We start from the raw sequence: 19,099 nt of genomic DNA on the forward strand, positions 1-19,099 counted from the left end.
GAGTGAAACATGTTGATCTTATTTCAGTCACATTGGGAAACTTCATATCCATTAAGAGGTAAATAATCTAACTCATAATTATCAAATTTGAAAGCAATATCCATTGAATTATAACAATTTAAATCGTCGAACACCAACATATCATTCTTGAAATGTATTGATATAGATCTGTACACTAGTGACTGATTAATTAACTGACTCAGTAACATCGTGGCAACATATGGCATTTCTCAGAGCAGAAGTGAGTTTCAGAATCCCACTTCCTCACCTAAACCCCTGTAGACTTCAAGGGAGTTTTCTAGCCACAGATTAAGCCTAGCCCGGGAGGCTAAAAACCATGGTCAATGGAAAATCTCAATTGAAATATCTTTTAGTCCAGGACTACGCTTTAAAACACCAGCTGTCTGAGGAGCTCACAGATCACTGCACCTGTACATAGCCGATCTGTAAACTGCCCATCCATCTACCTCATCCCCATACTGTATTTATTCATTCATCTTGCTACTTTGCACACCAGTATCTCTACTTACACATTCATCTTCTGCAAATCTACCATTCCAGTGTTTAATTGCTATATTGTAATTACTTCACCACCATGGCCTATTTGCCTTAACTCCCTTATCTTACCTCATTTGCACTCACTGTATATAGACTTTGTTTTCTACTGCATTGACTGTATGTTTTGTTTATTCCATGTGTAACTCTGTTGTTGTATGTGTCGAATTGCTATGCGAATTGTATGTGTCGAATTGCTATCCCTTCCGTCTTCAAGAGAGTGAGAGTTGCACCCCTTCTGAAAAAACCTACACTCGATCCCTCCGATGTCAACAATTACAGACCAGTATCCCTTCTTTCTTTTCTCTCCAAAACTCTTGAACGTGCCGTCCTTGGCCAGCTCTCCCGCTATCTCTCTCTGAATGACCTTCTTGATCCAAATCAGTCAGGTTTCAAGACTAGTCATTCAACTGAGACTGCTCTCCTCTGTATCACGGAGGCGCTCCGCACTGCTAAAGCTAACTCTCTTTCCTCTGCTCTCATCCTTCTAGATCTATCGGCTGCCTTCGATACTGTGAACCATCAGATCCTCCTCTCCACCCATTAAACCCCTTCAACTCATCCAGAACGCCGCAGCCCGTCTGGTGTTCAACCTTCCCAAGTTCTCTCACGTCACCCCGCTCCTCCGTTCTCTCCACTGGCTTCCAGTTGAAGCTCGCATCCGCTACAAGACCATGGTGCTTGCCTACGGAGCTGTGAGGGGAACGGCACCTCAGTACCTCCAGGCTCTGATCAGGCCCTACACCCAAACAAGGGCACTGCGTTCATCCACCTCTGGCCTGCTCGCCTCCCTACCACTGAGGAAGTACAGCTCCCGCTCAGCCCAGTCAAAACTGTTCGCTGCTCTGGCCCCCCAATGGTGGAACAAACTCCCTCACGACGCCAGGACAGCGGAGTCAATCACCACCTTCCGGAGACACCTGAAACCCCACCTCTTTAAGGAATACCTAGGATAGGATAAGTAATCCCTCTCACCCCCCCTTTAAGATTTAGATGCACTATTGTAAAGTGACTGTTCCACTCGATGTCATAAGGTGAATGCACCAATTTGTAAGTCGCTCTGGATAAGAGCGTCTGCTAAATGACTTAAATGTAAATGTAATCTTGGCCAGGTCGCAGATGCAAATGAGAACTTGTTCTCAACTAGCCTACCTGGTTAAATAAAGGTGAAATAAAATAATCTGTGTCCGAGAAACTGCTCCCAAGAGCTTGACACTATCGGCTCAGAATACATCACCTCACTGCAGATACAAGCATGTATTAGCACTGACCCATGACTATGGCTATAGAACACCCAGAAACAGGGCTAGAGAGCAGAAACACAGATGTCTTTAGGGACAGGGCCTGGTGTAGCACCAGAGTTAAATGGGCTACGGTTGGGGTTGAGAGCACTGTAGTGTTAAATTCATGTTTTAAGTATCCCTATATTTCTGTTATTACGGCGCTATCACTCAGTCAATAGTGCGCATGCGCAGGAAGTCTGGTGGTTGATGGACTTAGCCTTGAGTGTAATGGGTACCTTGTAGTGTGTTCATACGGTATAGTAAACTTTGTTAAACTGCAACCTTTTCGTTGTGTCATTTCGAGTTAACATGTAGTACATTTATCACACTCCTGAGCCAAACCAAGTCTTAGCTGTACTGCCCTGAATATGCATCCACCATAGTTTCTGGAACCGTGCTGGAAAGGATCATGTGAAAAGAAAATATCTGAACCAGCACAGTACGTTTCAGGTCGGCCCTAGGTGAATCAGGCATAGTTGGGGTAGACAGCTAAGCCTTAGGGTGGGGTAGGTAGGAGGTATTACAACTGACCTCCAGGGTTCAGAAATATGTAGTTAAGAGCAGGGTGTAGGTTGATACTTCACAGTCCAGTGAACATTAAATCAGGATGTGTACATATTACATTATTTCAGTAAGAGGGCTCAGACTCTGAGAACCCCCCCTGGTTTATCTCCCTCGTCTCTCTTAAAGCTCCAGAACTGAGGGAGCTCAGCCAATGAGGGGGAATCCCCAACCTCGGGCACACACTTGTGTTGTGAATGTAATGTAATGTTTACATTTTTTTTTTTATAACTGCCTTAATTTCGTTGGACCCCAGGAAGAGTAGCTGCTGCTTTGGCAGCAGCTAATGGGGATCCATAATAAAAACAAATACAATCAACTGGAACCAGGCCTACTTTAACAACATGGGAATCCCAACTAATATATTATTGTAAAAGTGAGGTAATAAGCGCCTGTTATCAAGTCTTTGCTATAGTTCACTAATGTGCATTCTGGGACAAACCGATGCTCATCTCAGAAGATTGTGTTAAGGTAGACAGAGTTAAGTGCAGTTTTGCATATAGGCAAATAAAATAATTGAATGGCTAAATCAATAAAACAGTATGGATATTAAAAGCGTCCAATAATACCTAATGTAGTGATAACCATACCCCACGCAGCCATGGTAGATAAAATACCTAACATGTCAAATAAAATAAATCAAAACAAGATTAAACACACCAACAGAGACCAATGCAAAAATGCTGACTCATATTTAAAAAATATATATAATAAACTTCCACACAACATCTTACAAGCCCATGGTGACACCATGTGAGGCTGTTCAGCTGAAGTCTCGGTCGGGAAACAGGAGAGGGGCGAGCAGGGTCCAGAGGTAGAGGCCCAGGCCCAGCCAACTGGAGCTGATCTTCACCCACACAGCTGGCATACTGCTCTGCATGGCCTGGGTGGTGGTGTCAGGCCTGAGGAATGAAGGGAGAAGGTGTCAGTTTAAAGAGTGGATCTTTATAGTAGATTCATATCCTTGTCTCACCCCCTTAATTTAGACTGATCTGAAAAAACACAACAGGCCAGAGCAATATGGTGGATTAAATGCTGCCTATTAGGAATTTGCTTTCGCATGGCTTTCACACAAAGGCTATTGAGATTCACCCAAAGAAATATCCCCCCTGATCCCATGGCTTTCAAACTGACAAGGAATACATACACAAGATACCCAATATCACACCTAGAAATACTGTAAAATGTTCTAACATTTCTATAGAGCTGTGGCTCTGATGGTCAGCTGTTGTTGTACTTACTGGTACCAGTTGGTGAGTGTCATCATGATGTAGAGGGAGGCCAGGCAGAGGTGGAAGTGGAAGAAGGAGTAGCTGTAGGTGACCCCCTCCTCCTCATTATCCACGACCCTTCGCACACCGTCCTCCCCTACCTCGCCCTCTCCTCCATAACTCCCGCCCTCCTCGGTCTGCATCAGCTTGTTCACCTGGCTGTTGCTGGACGACCGGATACTGGAGGAGGGGGTCAAATCAAGCTTTATTTATACAGCGCATTTCAGACATGGAATGCAACACAATGTGCTTCACAGGAAAAAAAGAAAATAAACTGAAATATTTACTACACAACAAACATAAGAGGATAAAAAACAAAAGCATAACAATAAAAATGGGCTAAAAAGCACCCTAAGGTAAAGCAAAGCTAGAAAGGTGTGGTCGGAAAGGAAAGAATGGAAAAAGTGAATGAGACAGAGAAAGAAGAGAAGGGGAGAGAGAATCTGAGATCTATTAAGATCATAGCATATCAGACAATTAAATAAGCAGCCATGATATGGATTCAAATTGGAGTAGCTAGCTACCTGGCATAGAGAGTGCAGAAGAGGAAGATGACCAAACCCACAATGCTCTGGGCGTCCCACCACTGCACCTGTCCTGGGGCACTGGTGGGTGTGGGCTCACTGGAGCTGACATTTGACACCAGACTCAGCAGGCTGGGGTTACACTTACGGTCTGAGAGAGACAGACACAGTAAATCAGCCATAGAATGCAGGAAAGTTATGGGGAAGAAAAACCCCCACAGTGACCTGCAGTCTTGAGGAAGGCAACAGCCAGGGCTCTAAACCAACTACCACAGCAGATATACCAAGTGTCTCTTAATTACAACACTTGAGTGCAGGCTCTTGCAGAGACACCCGTGAGCTTATCCACGGACCCACTACAAGCACAAGCCATAAGTAGGACCAGGAGTTTTTCCTGACCATGTGACTTAACAAGAAAACAACTCCAGGCCCTAGTAAATGTAACGAGTTGGGGAAGGTGAGTGAACTACCAAAGTCGGCCAAACTCACCAGTAGGAAACACTCATAGTGCTGCAGTGGTTTGGAAAGTAAAAATAAACAAACTGGAGGGAGAAAGTCAAAATGACAACAATGGTAGAAACTCTGTTGAAACTGGAATGGGAAAGAAGCTGAGACTCACTTGGGTTGTTGGTCATGGCAGACCAGGTGACATACATGGTGTAGAGGGAGATAAGAGAGGCCTGGAGCAAACCAGACTGGGGCTGGGCTTCCTGTGACACACAAAAACATAGGCACTGGTAAACATGCATACAATTGTCAACACTGTTTCAACAAAAACGGAGTAATAAAAGCATTCCCTAGCCAAACATTGTATCAATTATTACTGGTATAATTGCTAAAACTGCCCTCCTTCTCAAATGAAGGAACAATGAAACCGCCACAATACCTGTACTTTGGGCAGGATGGAGACGATGGAGATGATGACGCTGAAAATGAGGTTGAGGCTGATGAAGACCTTGTGCTCGGTGCAGTCGTTAGGCTGGGTGTAGTATATGTAGAACAGCACCACTGAGGTGAAGGCCAGTGCGTAGTGGAGGAAGGTGAATGACAATAAGCCTGAGGGAGAGGGGCAACATGGAGAGGGTCAGTAAAAACAGTCATGTATGACAAACACCCCCATACTCTTCAGATGCATAGAACGAGTATATGTTCTTCTAGAGCAGCAGGGTTCTTCAATCATGGTCCTGGACAGCCACAAAGTGTGCAGGCTTTTGTTCCAGTCCATTACTACTAACACCACATTCAACGTATCAAGGGTTGATGATTGGTTGATTGGCTAGTTAAATCAGGTATTAGTTATATAGCTGGAATAAATGTATGCACACCATGTGGGTCTCCAGGAGCAGGGTTGAGGAATCCTGCTGCTCTAGAAGAATAAACACAGTCATGGTAGTATAACTTCTTGAGCAGCATTAAGGTACTGTGTCCTGTGGAGAAATTTACCTGCAAACCAGCACTTTGAGTTGCCCTCTTCGGCGTTCCCCACCCATATCTTGTTCCAAGAGTGGGCAAAGTCGATGAGAAGGATAAGCTGGATGATGATGAAGATGAAGGAGCCAACCACGCCAAAGTAAAACCACACTGCCGGAGGAGAAAAGAGGCAGATCAATAAACAAATAAATACAACCAACTTCCTGGAACCCACAGCATGTTGATTGACATCAAGTTTAACTAACACTACGGTATTGTGAGGGGATAAAATGTGAGTTTTCCATAGTTTATAAAAGTATACACCACAAGACCAAAAGTATATGGACACCTGGTCGTCGAACATCTCATTCCAAAATTATGGGCATTTATAAGGAGATGGTCCCCCTCTTCTGGGAAGGCTTTCTACTAAACTAAGCAAAAAAAGAAACGTCCTCACTGTCAACTGCCCTTATTTTCAGCAAACTTAACATGTGTAAATATTTGTATGAACATGACAAGATTCAACAACTGAGACATCAACTGAACAAGTTCCACAGACACGTGACTAACAGTGGGTTTGTGCCCATTGGCGAAGTTGTTGTCTGTGATGTCTGGTGAGGATCTGGTGTGGCCACCAGCTGCATTACATACTGCAGTGCATCTCCTCCTCATGGACTGCACCAATATTTACAACAGGCCTACATGCCCTCAATCCAGCCTCTCTCAGCCTATTGCGGACAGTCTTGAGCACTGATGGAGGGATTGTACATTCCTGATGTAACTCGGGCAGTTGTTGCCATCCTGTACCTGTCACACAGGTGTGATGTTCGGATGTACCGATCATGTGCAGGTGTTGTTACACGTGACCTGCCAATGCGAGGACGATCAGCTGTCCGTCCTGTCTTCCTGTAGAAGAGCTGTCTTAGGCGTCTCACAGTAGAGACATTGCAATTTATTGCCCTGGCCACATCTGCAGTCCTCATGCCTCCTTTGCAGCATGCCTAAGGCACGTTCACACAGATGGCCAGGGACCCTGGTCATCATTTTTTGTGTTTTTCAGAGTCAGTAGAAAGGCCTCTTTTAGTGTCCTAAGTTTTCATAACTGTGACCTTAATTGCCTACCGTCTGTAAGCTGTTAGTGTCTTAACGACTGTTCCACAGGGTTCCTTAGTTGTTTATGGTTCATTGAACAAGCATGGGAAACAGTGTTTAAACCCTTTACAATGAAGATCTGTGAAGGATTTTTACAAATTATCTTTGAAAGATAGACATTTCTTTTTTTGTTGAGTTTAGATGTTGAAACATTGTTGCGGGACTTGCTTCCATTCAGCCACAAGAGCTTTAGTGAGGTCGGGCACTGATGTTAGGCAATTAGGACTGGCTCGCAGTCGGCGTTTCCAATTCATCCCAAAGGTGTTTCTGTATGGACCTTGCTTTGCGCACTGGGGCATTGACATGTTACAACAGGAAAGGGCCTTCCCCAAACTGTTGCCACAAAGTTGGAGGCACAGAATCATCTAGAATGTCATTGTATGCTGTAGCGTTAAGATTTTCCTTCACTGGAACTAAGGGTCCCAGCCCGAACCACAAAAAAAACAGTCCCAGACCATTATTTATCCTCCAAACTTTACAGTTGGCACTACGCACTGGGGAAGGTGTAGTGGCATCCTGGCATCCTCCAAACACAGATTTGTCTGTTGGACTGCCAGATGGTGAAGCGTGATTCACCAGCCCTCTGTTCCAGAGTCCAATGGCAGCAAGCTTTACAACACTGCAGACCATTTTTTAAATCACTTCAGCACTCGGCGGTCCCGTTCTGTGAGCGTGTGTGGTGTACCACTTCGCAGCTGAGAAGTTGTTGCACCTAGACGTTTCCACTTCACAGTAACACTTACAATTGACCGGGGCAGCTCTAAGCAGTGCAGAAATTTGACAAACTGACTTGTTGGAAAGGTGGCATGTTGAAAGTCACGGATCTCTTCAGTAAGGACATTGTACCGTTAATGCTTGTCTATGGAGATTGCATGGCAGTGTACATGATTTTATACACCTTTCAGCAATTGGTGTGGCTGAAAAAGCCTAATCAACTAATTTGAAGGGGTGTTCACATACTTTTGTATATATAGCATATAACAGTGTGATTATTGTGCTTTGTCTACAGGTTCACTTCTGGCATATTCAAGGGTAAAATTACTTTCCCTCTCCTACTTCCTTTATCAAATTGCTATTAGTGGCTATTATCGAATCCATTATAATTTTCAGCTTGGTAATAAATAGGATAAATAAGTGAGGGATGTCCCATTTTAGTTTATATAAACACAGTGCAGTAAACCATGTGCTAGTTCAACAGCATTAAATTGGCTTCTACAATCTTTGATTACTTCCCAGGAATTGGCTATAAGATTAAAATCAGCTTTTGTGAGCCCTCAAAGGTAATGTTTTTTTATTTGTCTGATTGTGTTTGTTCACAAGAGCATAAATAGCATACTTTACATATAATAACTCAATCACTATAGATTGAGGATCTTTCAGAGGGAAAATATTTTTTACCGATGCACTGTACCTTGAACATGATAATGTTCCTGCTTTGCTAGTCATTTGCTAATGATTAAGCCAGTACTGTCAGACGTCACTTGACAGTCATTTAAAGTTTAATCATCAAAAGTACCAGTATGGAAGGTTCCATCCGGGATGAAGAAGGCTCCCACAGTGATGCCGACCAGGATCAGAAACTTAAAGAACCAGAAACTGGGGATAAAACACAGGTAAAAAAAAAAAAAAGCATAGTACGTCAAAAAAACGAGTATTTGAGTATTTTCATGAGTCTTCTCAAAGAGTAGCCAGTGAACCTGAGCCTGAAAGTTACTAAAAGGTCCTATATATGATTTGTACACAACTTATTACAGTACCAACCCAAAATGGGTTGAAATTACATATCAACCGGATTCTGATTGTAATGAGGTCACTTCAAACCATTTTGCCTGCTGGGAAAGCAAGAGGTGAAGGGCATGGTGGTAGGGCGGCAGATAGACTAGCGGTTAAAGGCGAGCCAGCAACCGGAGGAGTGCCAGTTCGAATCCCGGGTCTGGCGGAAAAACTCTGGGGGGGGGAGTAAGCTGGAGGGTTGCTGGTATCAAATCCTCAAAATGCCTGCCGATGTGCCCTTAAGCAAGGCGCTTAAGCCACCACAACACCAGCTCCGCGCCCACTGTTGCAGCCCCCGCTCCAACCTCTATACGTGTCTTTCAGAAAGGCTGAGAAAAAGCCGAAGTCAAATTTTGGTTGGACCTTGTGTACAATTGATGAATGAAGTGATTTAAATCTTAATTGGTGCTCACCCATTCTGAATGGCTGCACGCGGGTCTTTGCTGCTCTGGACACGGACCATGATGGCTGAGAAGAGGAAGAAGAAGCAGGTCATGGCGAAGCACATGCGGTACACCGACTTGTAGCCCACGATGACATCACAGTTAAACTGGTTCTCCATGCCTGGTATGGTGCTCGCACCCTGACAGAAGCCTGGGATCTAGAGGGGGAAAGGATAAAAAGGGCATTTCAATGTCATTTTGAGTAGCGTTTCAAAAAAGACATCGTCACAGAAAGTGCTAGAACAATTTTTGGTTTTACTCATAGGAAATACATTTAGGTGTTATGCTTTTACATGTTGACATTGTCTGACAAACACGCCACACAAACTAGTGATGCACGGGTTGACTCCCAACCCGCAGTCCCCACGGTTATATACACGGGGCAGGCGGGTTTAGGGTCATGAAATGTTGTGTAGATGAAGAGCAGGTGGGTGGAGGTCAGGGCATAAAATATTTTTGGTCCACCAGCCACTGTGGCAGGTAGATTTTAAAAAATCTACCGGCCACTCAGATTTTTCACAAGCCCCCCCAAAAACAAATTGCACTAAAATTACATCAACAAAACACACAAAAAATTAGAATGCATTGTAATGTTTCTAAAACAAATGTATAACTAGTAAGAAGTAATGTGGTATATTGTTTAATTTAATTTCAGGGTTAGTACAGACAGTGGCAAGTCAAATTCAAGGACTTAAGTACTTTTTTCAAGCACTAATATGTATTTAAGGACCATCAATTTGTAATAGTTCCTATTATGCAATTGTTTCTAGTCGCCACAAGATCACAGTATATCGCCACAACCTCATGAAAAAAACTAAGTTAGTATTCATCACGCATTTATATTTATGTTCAGTGTACATAATTTTAATTTGTTTTTTTGATATTTAAACTGCCTTAATATTTGACAAAATGTTATGTCCCACAGGTTGCCCCAACACAATGACGTTAAAGTGAAAATCTGACAGTGTAAAAGTACAAAAATCTCTGAAACTGGAAACACTTATCTCCCTCACTAACTTTAAGCACCAACTGTCAGAGCAGCTCACAGATTACTGCACCTGTACATAGCCCACCTATAATTTAGTCCAAACAACTACCTCTTTCCCAACTGTATTTTATTTATTTTGCTCCTTTGCACCCCATTATTTTTATTTCTACTTTGCACATTCTTCCATTGCAAAACTACCATTCCAGTGTTTTACTTGCTATATTGTATTTACTTTGCCACCATGGCCTTTTTTGCCTTTACCTCCCTTCTCACCTCATTTGCTCACATTGTATATAGACTTGTTTATACTGTATTATTCACTGCATGTTTGTTTTACTCCATGTGTAACTCTGTGTCGTTGTATCTGTCGAACTGCTTTGCTTTATCTTGGCCAGGTCGCAATTGTAAATGAGAACTTGTTCTCAACTTGCCTACCTGGTTAAATAAAGGTGAAATAAAAATAAAATAGGCCCTCTAAAATGTTATATTCTATACCTATTTGAAGAGAAACAGTTTATTAATGTGTTTAATAAGATTAAAGATTATTTCGAGGAAACCCATTTACATTTTAAGGGACCCCACATGGGTCTCGGACACAAAGTTTGGAAATCACTGTCCTACTAACCTCTCTCCCTGCTTGCTTCAATGCTTCCTCTTCCTTTGTATCTCATTTGCATCCTTCATTGCTTCCTGACTCACCACTGTCTGTCTCACTACTCTTTGAAAATTAAAGGTATTATGTTATGAGAAATTGTAGTAGCCCATCTTTCGATTATAGCTAGCTTAATTTCAGTCAACTTCACCTGCTGAGGGCAGGCTCCATTCTACATTAGCTTCTAACTTCCTCCTTCTGGCCAGCTAGTTATAGCTAGCTACCTGGCTAATAGCCAGAGACCTTGAGCTACCTAGAAAAAGAATAGCAATTTTTTCAAATTAATCTTTATTTAACATCTGACTGAAATATCAGCGACTATTTACCAGTTGTACACTCATTCTCAAAGAGTAAGTTTTTGTTTGTTTGGGGGATGTCTGTTGACACGGCATGAGTCGAGGGATGTTAAAGAAATCCCACTGTCAGCGGTGTCTCTCTGCCACTTGCAGGACTGGGCTGAGGTAGTTCGTTTTACCTCTCGGCCTATGTCGTGGGCGGAGTTTCCCGATGGACAGAATGGTGAATGAATGCACTGCTAAACAAGGCAAATCCGGGGGTAGCAGGCGACCATAACAAGTAGACATGAATCATTCATGATTCCACTCGTTCGCAAAGGTAGGCGTGATTAGAACTCAGATCAAAAAGCCTTCTGAGCATTGATCAATGCAATAATAAGTGGGTAAACGGTAATTAACCAAATAAAAAAGGTGAGTAAACCCTATTTTTTAAAAAAATATGCGTAAACAGCATTTACCCTTCACTACATCCCTGGTTGGGTCTGGTAAAACCCATTCATAAACATCAATATCCTGCCAGGCAGGATTACATTTAAATTTGCTCAGAATTTTAGCTATCGATGTTACATTTGGCTGCACTTCAGTCAGTTCTGTACCAGTAGTGTGTGAGCATGCTTGCAAGACGAAAATGTTTTTCGTATATTTTTCATATTTAATCGGTTTCGGTTCTCCTCTTATTTTAATTCAGGTACTTTTCAAGTACAAATTTGAGACATTGTCAGATTTAAGGTATTCCAGTACTTGAATTTTGGGATGCCAACTTCATTAAGCACCTTGTGCGAACCCTGACATTTTTAACCAAAATATCACAGATGAGACAAAAAAATGTCAGGGTTCACACAAGGTGCTTAAAGTACTTGAATTTCACACGCTGAAAATTAAGTACTGGAATACCATGACAATCAGACATGTTCCTCAAATTGGTGCCAGTTTACCGTGGTAGCCGACTCTAATCATGTTTGTGTCTGAGATTGAGTCTGACTATTAGAAGAAGCGTTGTATTCTCTTCCCTAGCAGTTGAAACTCAAACATAGAAAAACAACCTAGCTTGTGAACAAAACAATGTATACTAAACAAAAATATAAAACACAACATATGTTGTGTTAGTCCCATGTTTCATGAGCTGAAATAAAAGATCCCAGAAATGTTCTATACAGACAATAAGCTTATTTCTCTAATGTTTTGACCAAATTTCTTTACAGCCCTGTTAGTGAGCATTTCTCCTTTACCAAGATATCCAGGTGTGGCATATCAAGAAAATGATTAACCTCTACGGGATCGGTCCCCCTCCCCCCCGCGGGACAGTTGAGCTAACGTAGGTTGTAAGTAACAAAAAATATCCCAGGACATAGACATATCTGATATGGGCAGAAAACTTAAATTAGTGTTAATCTAACTGCACTGTCCAATTGACAGTAGCTATTACAGTGAAAGAATACCAAAAAAAGTGCATGTTTTTTATTATCTTTTACTAGATCTAATGTCTTATATTCTCTGACATTAATTTCACATTTGCAAACTTCAAAGTGTTTCCTCTCAAATGGTATAAAACATATTCATATTGGTGCTTCAGGTCCTGACTACAGGCAGTTAGATTTGGGTATGTCATTTCAGGCGAAAATTGAAAGGGGAAAAAAAGGGACGGATCCTTGAACAGAATGATCATTACACAGTTGCACCTTATGCTGTGGACAATGAAAGGCCACTAAAATGTGCAGTCTCGTTACAGAACACCACAGATGTCTCAAGTTGAGGGAGAGTGCAATTGGCATGCTGACTGGCAGAATGTCCACCAGAGCTGTTGCCAGATAATTTAATGGTAATGTCTCTACCATAAGTTGCCTTTGTTATTTCAGAGAATTTGGCAGTACTTCCAACCGGCCTCACAACTGCAGACCATGTGTAACCACGCCAGCACTTCCATATCTAGCTTCTTCACCTGCAGGATAAGCTGAGGGGGTGCTGAGGAGTATTTATGTCTGTAATAAAGCTCTTTAGTGGGGAATAACTCATTCTGAGTGGGTGAGCCTGGCTACCAAGTGGGTGGGCAAATTCCCTCCCAGGCCCACCCATGACTGCGCCCTTGCCCAGTCATATGAAATCCATAGATTAGGGCATAATGAATTCAGCAAGGCACTGTTGCAGCGCAATGTGGAATAGGTTTTTAGGGTTCGTGATTCTTTGACTTTGTGCGATTCATTTACAAGCTATGAAACAAAACAGTAGAAATGCTTGAAAACAGCTACTGCAGAATTAATTTCACTAAATGTGCTCATACTTACTATTTTTATTCACAAATGCGAGTGAAATACTCACTGTTGAACCCCGACCACCCGCCAACATGGCTAGTGAAATAGACATCTTACCCGCCAATGCCAAAATCTACCGGCATTTGGCAGGTGTAGATTTTAGATTGAAGTGTCCATTCTATAATTGATGACATTATTCTGATCTAATTAGACAAGTTCACTTACAAATAACCTACCAAAATGTTGGAAATTATAAGCAGAAACATATCTAAATTAGGAAGACAATAAATTCTGCACCCCGTCAAAAATCGTTACGCCATCTTGGACTGTAGCCTAAGCGCATTTTCGATATTTGCAGGATAGGGTCGGATGCGGGCCTCAAACTTTCACTTGATCACATATAGTCGGGTGGTTACGGGTGGCTTATTAGCAATTGTGGATTGATTATCACTAAAGTCCCTGGTTAGAATCCAGGCTGAATCACATCCGATCGTGATTGGGAGTCCCATAGGGCAGCGCACAATTGGCCCAGCGTCATCCGGGTTTGGTCGGGGTAGGCCGTCATTGTAAATAAGAATTTGTTCTTAACTGACTTGCCTAGTTAAATAAAGGTTAAATAAAAAAATGTAATGTGTAATTGCAGGCAGGTTCAGTTGACCAAACAGCACCACTAACACACTGACAGGAGTGTCATACTTTTTGGAGCTGTGCCTCCATGCCAGGGAGGATCATGATGACAGACACCAGGGTCCCTAGGAGTAGAAAGAAGGAGAACACCAGCCGGGTGACGGTGGAGTTTCTGGAGGAGGGACAGCAGCCACATAGCAGACATGGAGCGGAGCCACACAGACAGGAGGCCTAGTGGAGAAAAAAGTGAGAAAGGAGAGCACACATTGAACAGTAACCTGGTGGAGGTTCCAGAATGAATACATCTGCACAACATTGTTAGTCACTTGTTTTATGGTCAATGCATGCTAATGTCTTGGTAGAATCTCAGCAACAAGACAAAATTATACATGGGATCATATAGCAGGATTGAAGGAGGAAGTCACTCCAATCCAAGACGGCATAGCAGTCGGATGTGTGTTTGTCTTGTCCCGTGTTAATTGAGTCAGTAAGTCTGTTTTTCGTATATATTTAAGATTCGAAAAATTATGCCCTCAATCTCACACAAATTATCAAGGAACCTACGAGGTACAACCCTAAATCAGTAAACATGGGCACCCTCATAGATATCATCCTGACCAATTTTCTCTCCAAATACACCTGTCTTCTACCAGGTCTCAGCAATCACTGCCTGCATCCGTAATGGATCCGTGGTCAAACAACCACCCCTCATCACTGTCAAACGCTCCCTAAATTCTAATCAACCTGGCCCGGGTATCCTGGAAGGATATTGACCTCATCCCGTCAGTAGAGGATGGCTGGTTGTTCTTTGAAAGTGCTTTCCTCACCATCTTAAATAAGCATGCCCCATTCAAAAAAATGTAGAACTAAGAACAGATATAGCCCCTGGTTCACTCCTGACTTGACTGAAAAGAACAAAAACATCCTGTGGCATACTGCAATAGCATCGAATAGCCCCCACAATATGCAACTTTTCAGGGAAGTCAGGAACCAATATACACGGTCAGTCAGGAAAGCAAAGGCTAGCTTTTTCAAACAGAAATTTGCATCCTGTAGCACTAATTCCAAAATGTTCTGGGACACTGTAAAGTCCATGGAGAATAAGAGCACCTCCTCCGAGCTGCCCACTGCACTTCAGGCGAGGAAACACTGTCACCACCGATAAATCTACAATAATCGAGAATTTCAAGCAGCATTTTTCTACAGCCGGGCAATGCTTTCCACCTGGCTATCCCTACCCCAGCCAACAGCTCAGCACCCCCTGCAGCAACTTGCACAAGCCACCCCCACCACATTTCTTCACTCAAATCCAAATAGCTGATGTTCTGAAAGAGCTGCAAAACCTGGACCGTACAAATCAGCTGGGCTAGACAATCTGGACCCTCTCTTTCTAAATTATCTGCCACAATTGTTGCAACCCCTATTATTAGCCTGTTCAACCTCTCTTTTGTATCGTCTGAGATCCCCAAAGATTGGAAAGCTGCCGAGGTCATCAAAAGGGGGAGACACTAGACCCAAACTGTTACAGACCTATATCTATCCTGCCCTGCCTTTCTAAAGTCTTTGAAAGCAAAGTTAAACAGATCACAGACCATTTTGAATTCCACCGTACCTTCTCCACTATGCAATCCGGTTTCCAAGGTGGTCATGGGTGTACCTCAGCCACGCTCAAGGTCCTAAACGATATCATAACCACCATAGATAAAAGACAGTACTGTGCAGCAGTCTTCATCGACCTGGCCAAAGCTTTCGACTCTGCCAATCATTGCATTCTTATCGGCAGACTCAACAGCCTTGGTTTGTCAAATCACTGCCTCGCCTGGTTCACCAACTACTTCTCAGATAGAGTTCAGCGTGTCAAATCGGAGGGCCTGTTGTCCGGACCTATGGCAGACTGTATACATCTGGCCCTTCTTTGGACACTGTGTTAACAAACCCCCAAACGAGCGTCAATGTCATACAACTCTCCTTCCGTGACCTCAAACTGCTCTTAAATGCTAGTAAAACTAAATGCATGATCTTCAACCAATCGCTGCCAGCACCCGCCCGCCCGACTAGCATCACTACTCTGGACAGTTCTGACTTAGAATATGTGGACAACTACAAATACCTAGGTGTCTGGCTAGACTGTAAACTCTCCTTACAGACTCACATTAAGCATTTCCAATCCAAAATTAAATCTAGAATCGGCTTCCTATTTTGCAACAAATCCTCCTTCACTCATGCTGCCATACATACCCTCGTAAAACTGACTATCCTACCGATCCTTGACTTCGGCGATGTCATTTACAAAATAGCCTCCAACACTCTACTCAGCAAATTGGATGTAGTCTATCACAGTGCCATCCGTTTTGTCACTAAAGCCCCATATACTACCCACCACTGCAACCTGTATGCTCTCATTGCCTGGCCCTCACTACATATCCGTCGCCAAACCCACTGGCTCGAGGTCATCTGTATGTCTTTGCTAGGTAAAGGCCCGCCTTATCTCAACTCACTGGTCACCATAGCAACACCCACCTATAGCAAGTGCTCCAGCAGGTATATTTCACTGGTCATCCCCAAAGCCAACACCTCATTAGGCCACCTTTCCTTCCAGTTCTCTGCTGCCAATGACTGGAACGAATTGCAAAAGTCAGTGAAGCTGGAGATTTAGATCTCACTCACTAACTATAAGCATCAGCTGTCAGAGCAGTTTACCAATCACTGCACCGGACACAGCCCATCTGTAAACAGCCCACCCAACTACCTCATCCCCATATTGTTCTTTTTTTGCTCTTTCTCACCCCAGTATCTCTACTTGCACATCATCATCTGTACATCTATCACTACAGTGTTGATGCTACATTGTATTTATTTTGCCACTATAGCCTATTTATTGCCTTATACCTCACAAATCTTACTACATTTACACACTGTATGTAGATTTTGTTATTGTGCTATTGACTGTATGTCTATCCCGTGTGTAACTCTGTTGTTTTTTCGCACTGTTTTGCTTGATCTTGGCCAGATCGCAGTTGTATTTGAGAACTTGTTTTCAACTGGTCTCCCTGGTGAAATAAATTGTCAAAAAAACATTATGAGACAGAAACTATGGAGCCTATGGATTAAACTGAAGGCGAATAATCTAAACATTACTAGGTAATGTTAAATTAAGCTAAAGACCCTAGTTATCTTCGTATTTATGCCAGCAAGCAAACATGTCTAGCTAACTATAGGACCAGAATATGGGTTTACAGGAGACGTGGAATATGGCAATAAAGGAGAAGCGCCACAGTCAACGTCTCCTGTAAAACCAGATTCGGCTTTCGCTAGCGATAAGACGTTCTAGCTTGCTAACACCGTTGACAAATTGCTTGCTAGCTAACCCCGATGTCTCAAACACAGAAACGGCAGCATGAAATGATTTTGTTGTGCTACTTACACAGCTAGCAAGGGAGCATAAGGCCATGCAAGCCCCCATTTTCTAAGCGATGTCCTCTTCTTCTCTGGTATTATGGCGGTCCACAAACACATGTTAAAGGTGCATGCCGCCACCTACTTTCCTGGTAGTGAACGAAAGAAAATCCATTGCTGGGGAAAGGGAAAAAAAACAGTCATAATACAATACAAAGATGTAATACATCAGCAGGGGTTTCAGCCATTACATTCACCACGTATTAACGTTTACAAATGTCAATAATTGCTTTCTAAACAGTTTCTAAACATGCTAATATGCCCCCCTTAAAAAATGTTCAGTTTTGAAACTGCAGTAACTGAAGTCCACTGTGGTATTTTAGATGCAGCAATTGCAGCATACTGCACTCTAACTACAGTTATACTACACTCTGACTGCATTTTGTGTGTGTTTAAGGGCCTTATCTTTCATGTCAGCGAGAAATAAGCTTAAATAAATAGAAAAATACACTTACTGTAGCAGTTTTGCAGTTTTTCCATACACTGTGTTCTAGGTGACCCCAGTTGGCGAACTACAGCTCCTCCCCAATTAACTTACACACAGGTGTTCGGAGCACACTAGATAGCTAATTAGCATAGGTGGTGGCCTATGTCTTCTATCTGTCTTCCATAAACCAGCGCTGCAACATGGAGATAATGGCAGTGTGGGAACACTAACCTTAAACCAATTAAGGTGTGTAGTAATATACCTTTAGTTTTTTGAAAATTACTTCTCGCTGATATGAAAGATACTTTCCTTATGTTTCCAAAACAGTAATGCAAGCGATGCATGCTATTGTTTAGAGCAAGTGTTGGGGCTCTTAACAAAACTCCCCCAGTCAGAAGATCCTATGACAATAGGTGCTATAGTAATTAGAGTCTTTGAATGGCATAGTCAGTACCCTGTTGGCGAGTGTAGAGGACTGCTAATTCTTATGTAGGTGACATTACTGCTATTGCATTGTTATAACTGAGACAACACATAGCAACGTATTTTCACAGTAAAACAGGTTGGGCCCCATACAGGATACTCCTAGCCACAGGTGCTGGCCGGGAGTTCGGCCATAACTCCTCTGAAGACAGGGACGACGCACATACACACACTAACTGCCGAGGACACACAGATAAGACATACACTCACACATTGGGAGGAAGAGACACAGCCTTGACTTGCAGACACAAGCACACACACACAATCTCCTTCCTAGCCGAACATTGTGTGACTGAGAACAGCCCGACGAGACCCGGAGGAACGACGGACGGCTCAACAGGACCAATCCAAGAAGACAACACCTCAACTGTGGCCAACCAAAAGACCGTGACTTCCAGACTCAACCTACTTTCTGTACTGTACATAACATGCTTGCAATCTGTTATCGGGGCTTCTTTCTGCTGGTTCCTTGTGAGCCAAATGAATGAGCCCGTATACGTTGTACCAGATATTTACATTTACATTTACATTTAAGTCATTTAGCAGACGCTCTTATCCAGAGCGACTTACAAATTGGTCCATTCACCTTATGACATCCAGTGGAACAACCACTTTACAATAGTGCATCTAAATATTTTAAGGGGGGTGAGAAGGATTACTTTATCCTATCCTAGGTATTCCTTAAAGAGGTGGGGTTTCAGGTGTCTCCGGAAGGTGGTGATTGACTCCGCTGTCCTGGCGTCGTGAGGGAGTTTGTTCCACCATTGGGGAGCCAGAGCAGCGAACAGTTTTGACTGAGCTGAGCGGGAACTGTACTTCCTCAGTGGTAGGCGAGCAGGCCAGAGGTGGATGAACGCAGTGCCCTTATTTGGGTGTAGGGCCTGATCAGAGCCTGGAGGTACTGAGGTGCCGTTCCCCTCACAGCTCCGTAGGCAAGCACCATGGTCTT

At 43.0% G+C, this 19,099-nt stretch overlaps 1 protein-coding gene across 1 annotated transcript; it reads right to left on the reverse strand.

Annotated features, from left to right (window-relative positions):
* Positions 1-1,611: 1,611 nt before the first annotated feature.
* Positions 1,612-17,810, reverse strand: LOC124043735 (serine incorporator 2-like). Its single transcript, XM_046362641.1, has 11 exons — positions 17,696-17,810; positions 17,209-17,357; positions 13,854-14,015; positions 8,943-9,130; positions 8,273-8,352; positions 5,638-5,775; positions 5,081-5,250; positions 4,814-4,904; positions 4,195-4,345; positions 3,641-3,850; positions 1,612-3,301 (listed from the first exon to the last, which is right to left on the reverse strand). Exons 2-11 carry the CDS (start codon positions 17,245-17,247, stop codon positions 3,163-3,165), a joined length of 1,368 nt encoding a protein of 455 aa, XP_046218597.1. The 5' UTR covers positions 17,248-17,357; positions 17,696-17,810; the 3' UTR covers positions 1,612-3,162.
* Positions 17,811-19,099: the final 1,289 nt, after the last annotated feature.

The sequence above is a fragment of the Oncorhynchus gorbuscha genome, linkage group LG09 (genome assembly GCF_021184085.1).
Source record: "Oncorhynchus gorbuscha isolate QuinsamMale2020 ecotype Even-year linkage group LG09, OgorEven_v1.0, whole genome shotgun sequence".
Classification (NCBI taxonomy): domain Eukaryota; kingdom Metazoa; phylum Chordata; class Actinopteri; order Salmoniformes; family Salmonidae; genus Oncorhynchus; species Oncorhynchus gorbuscha.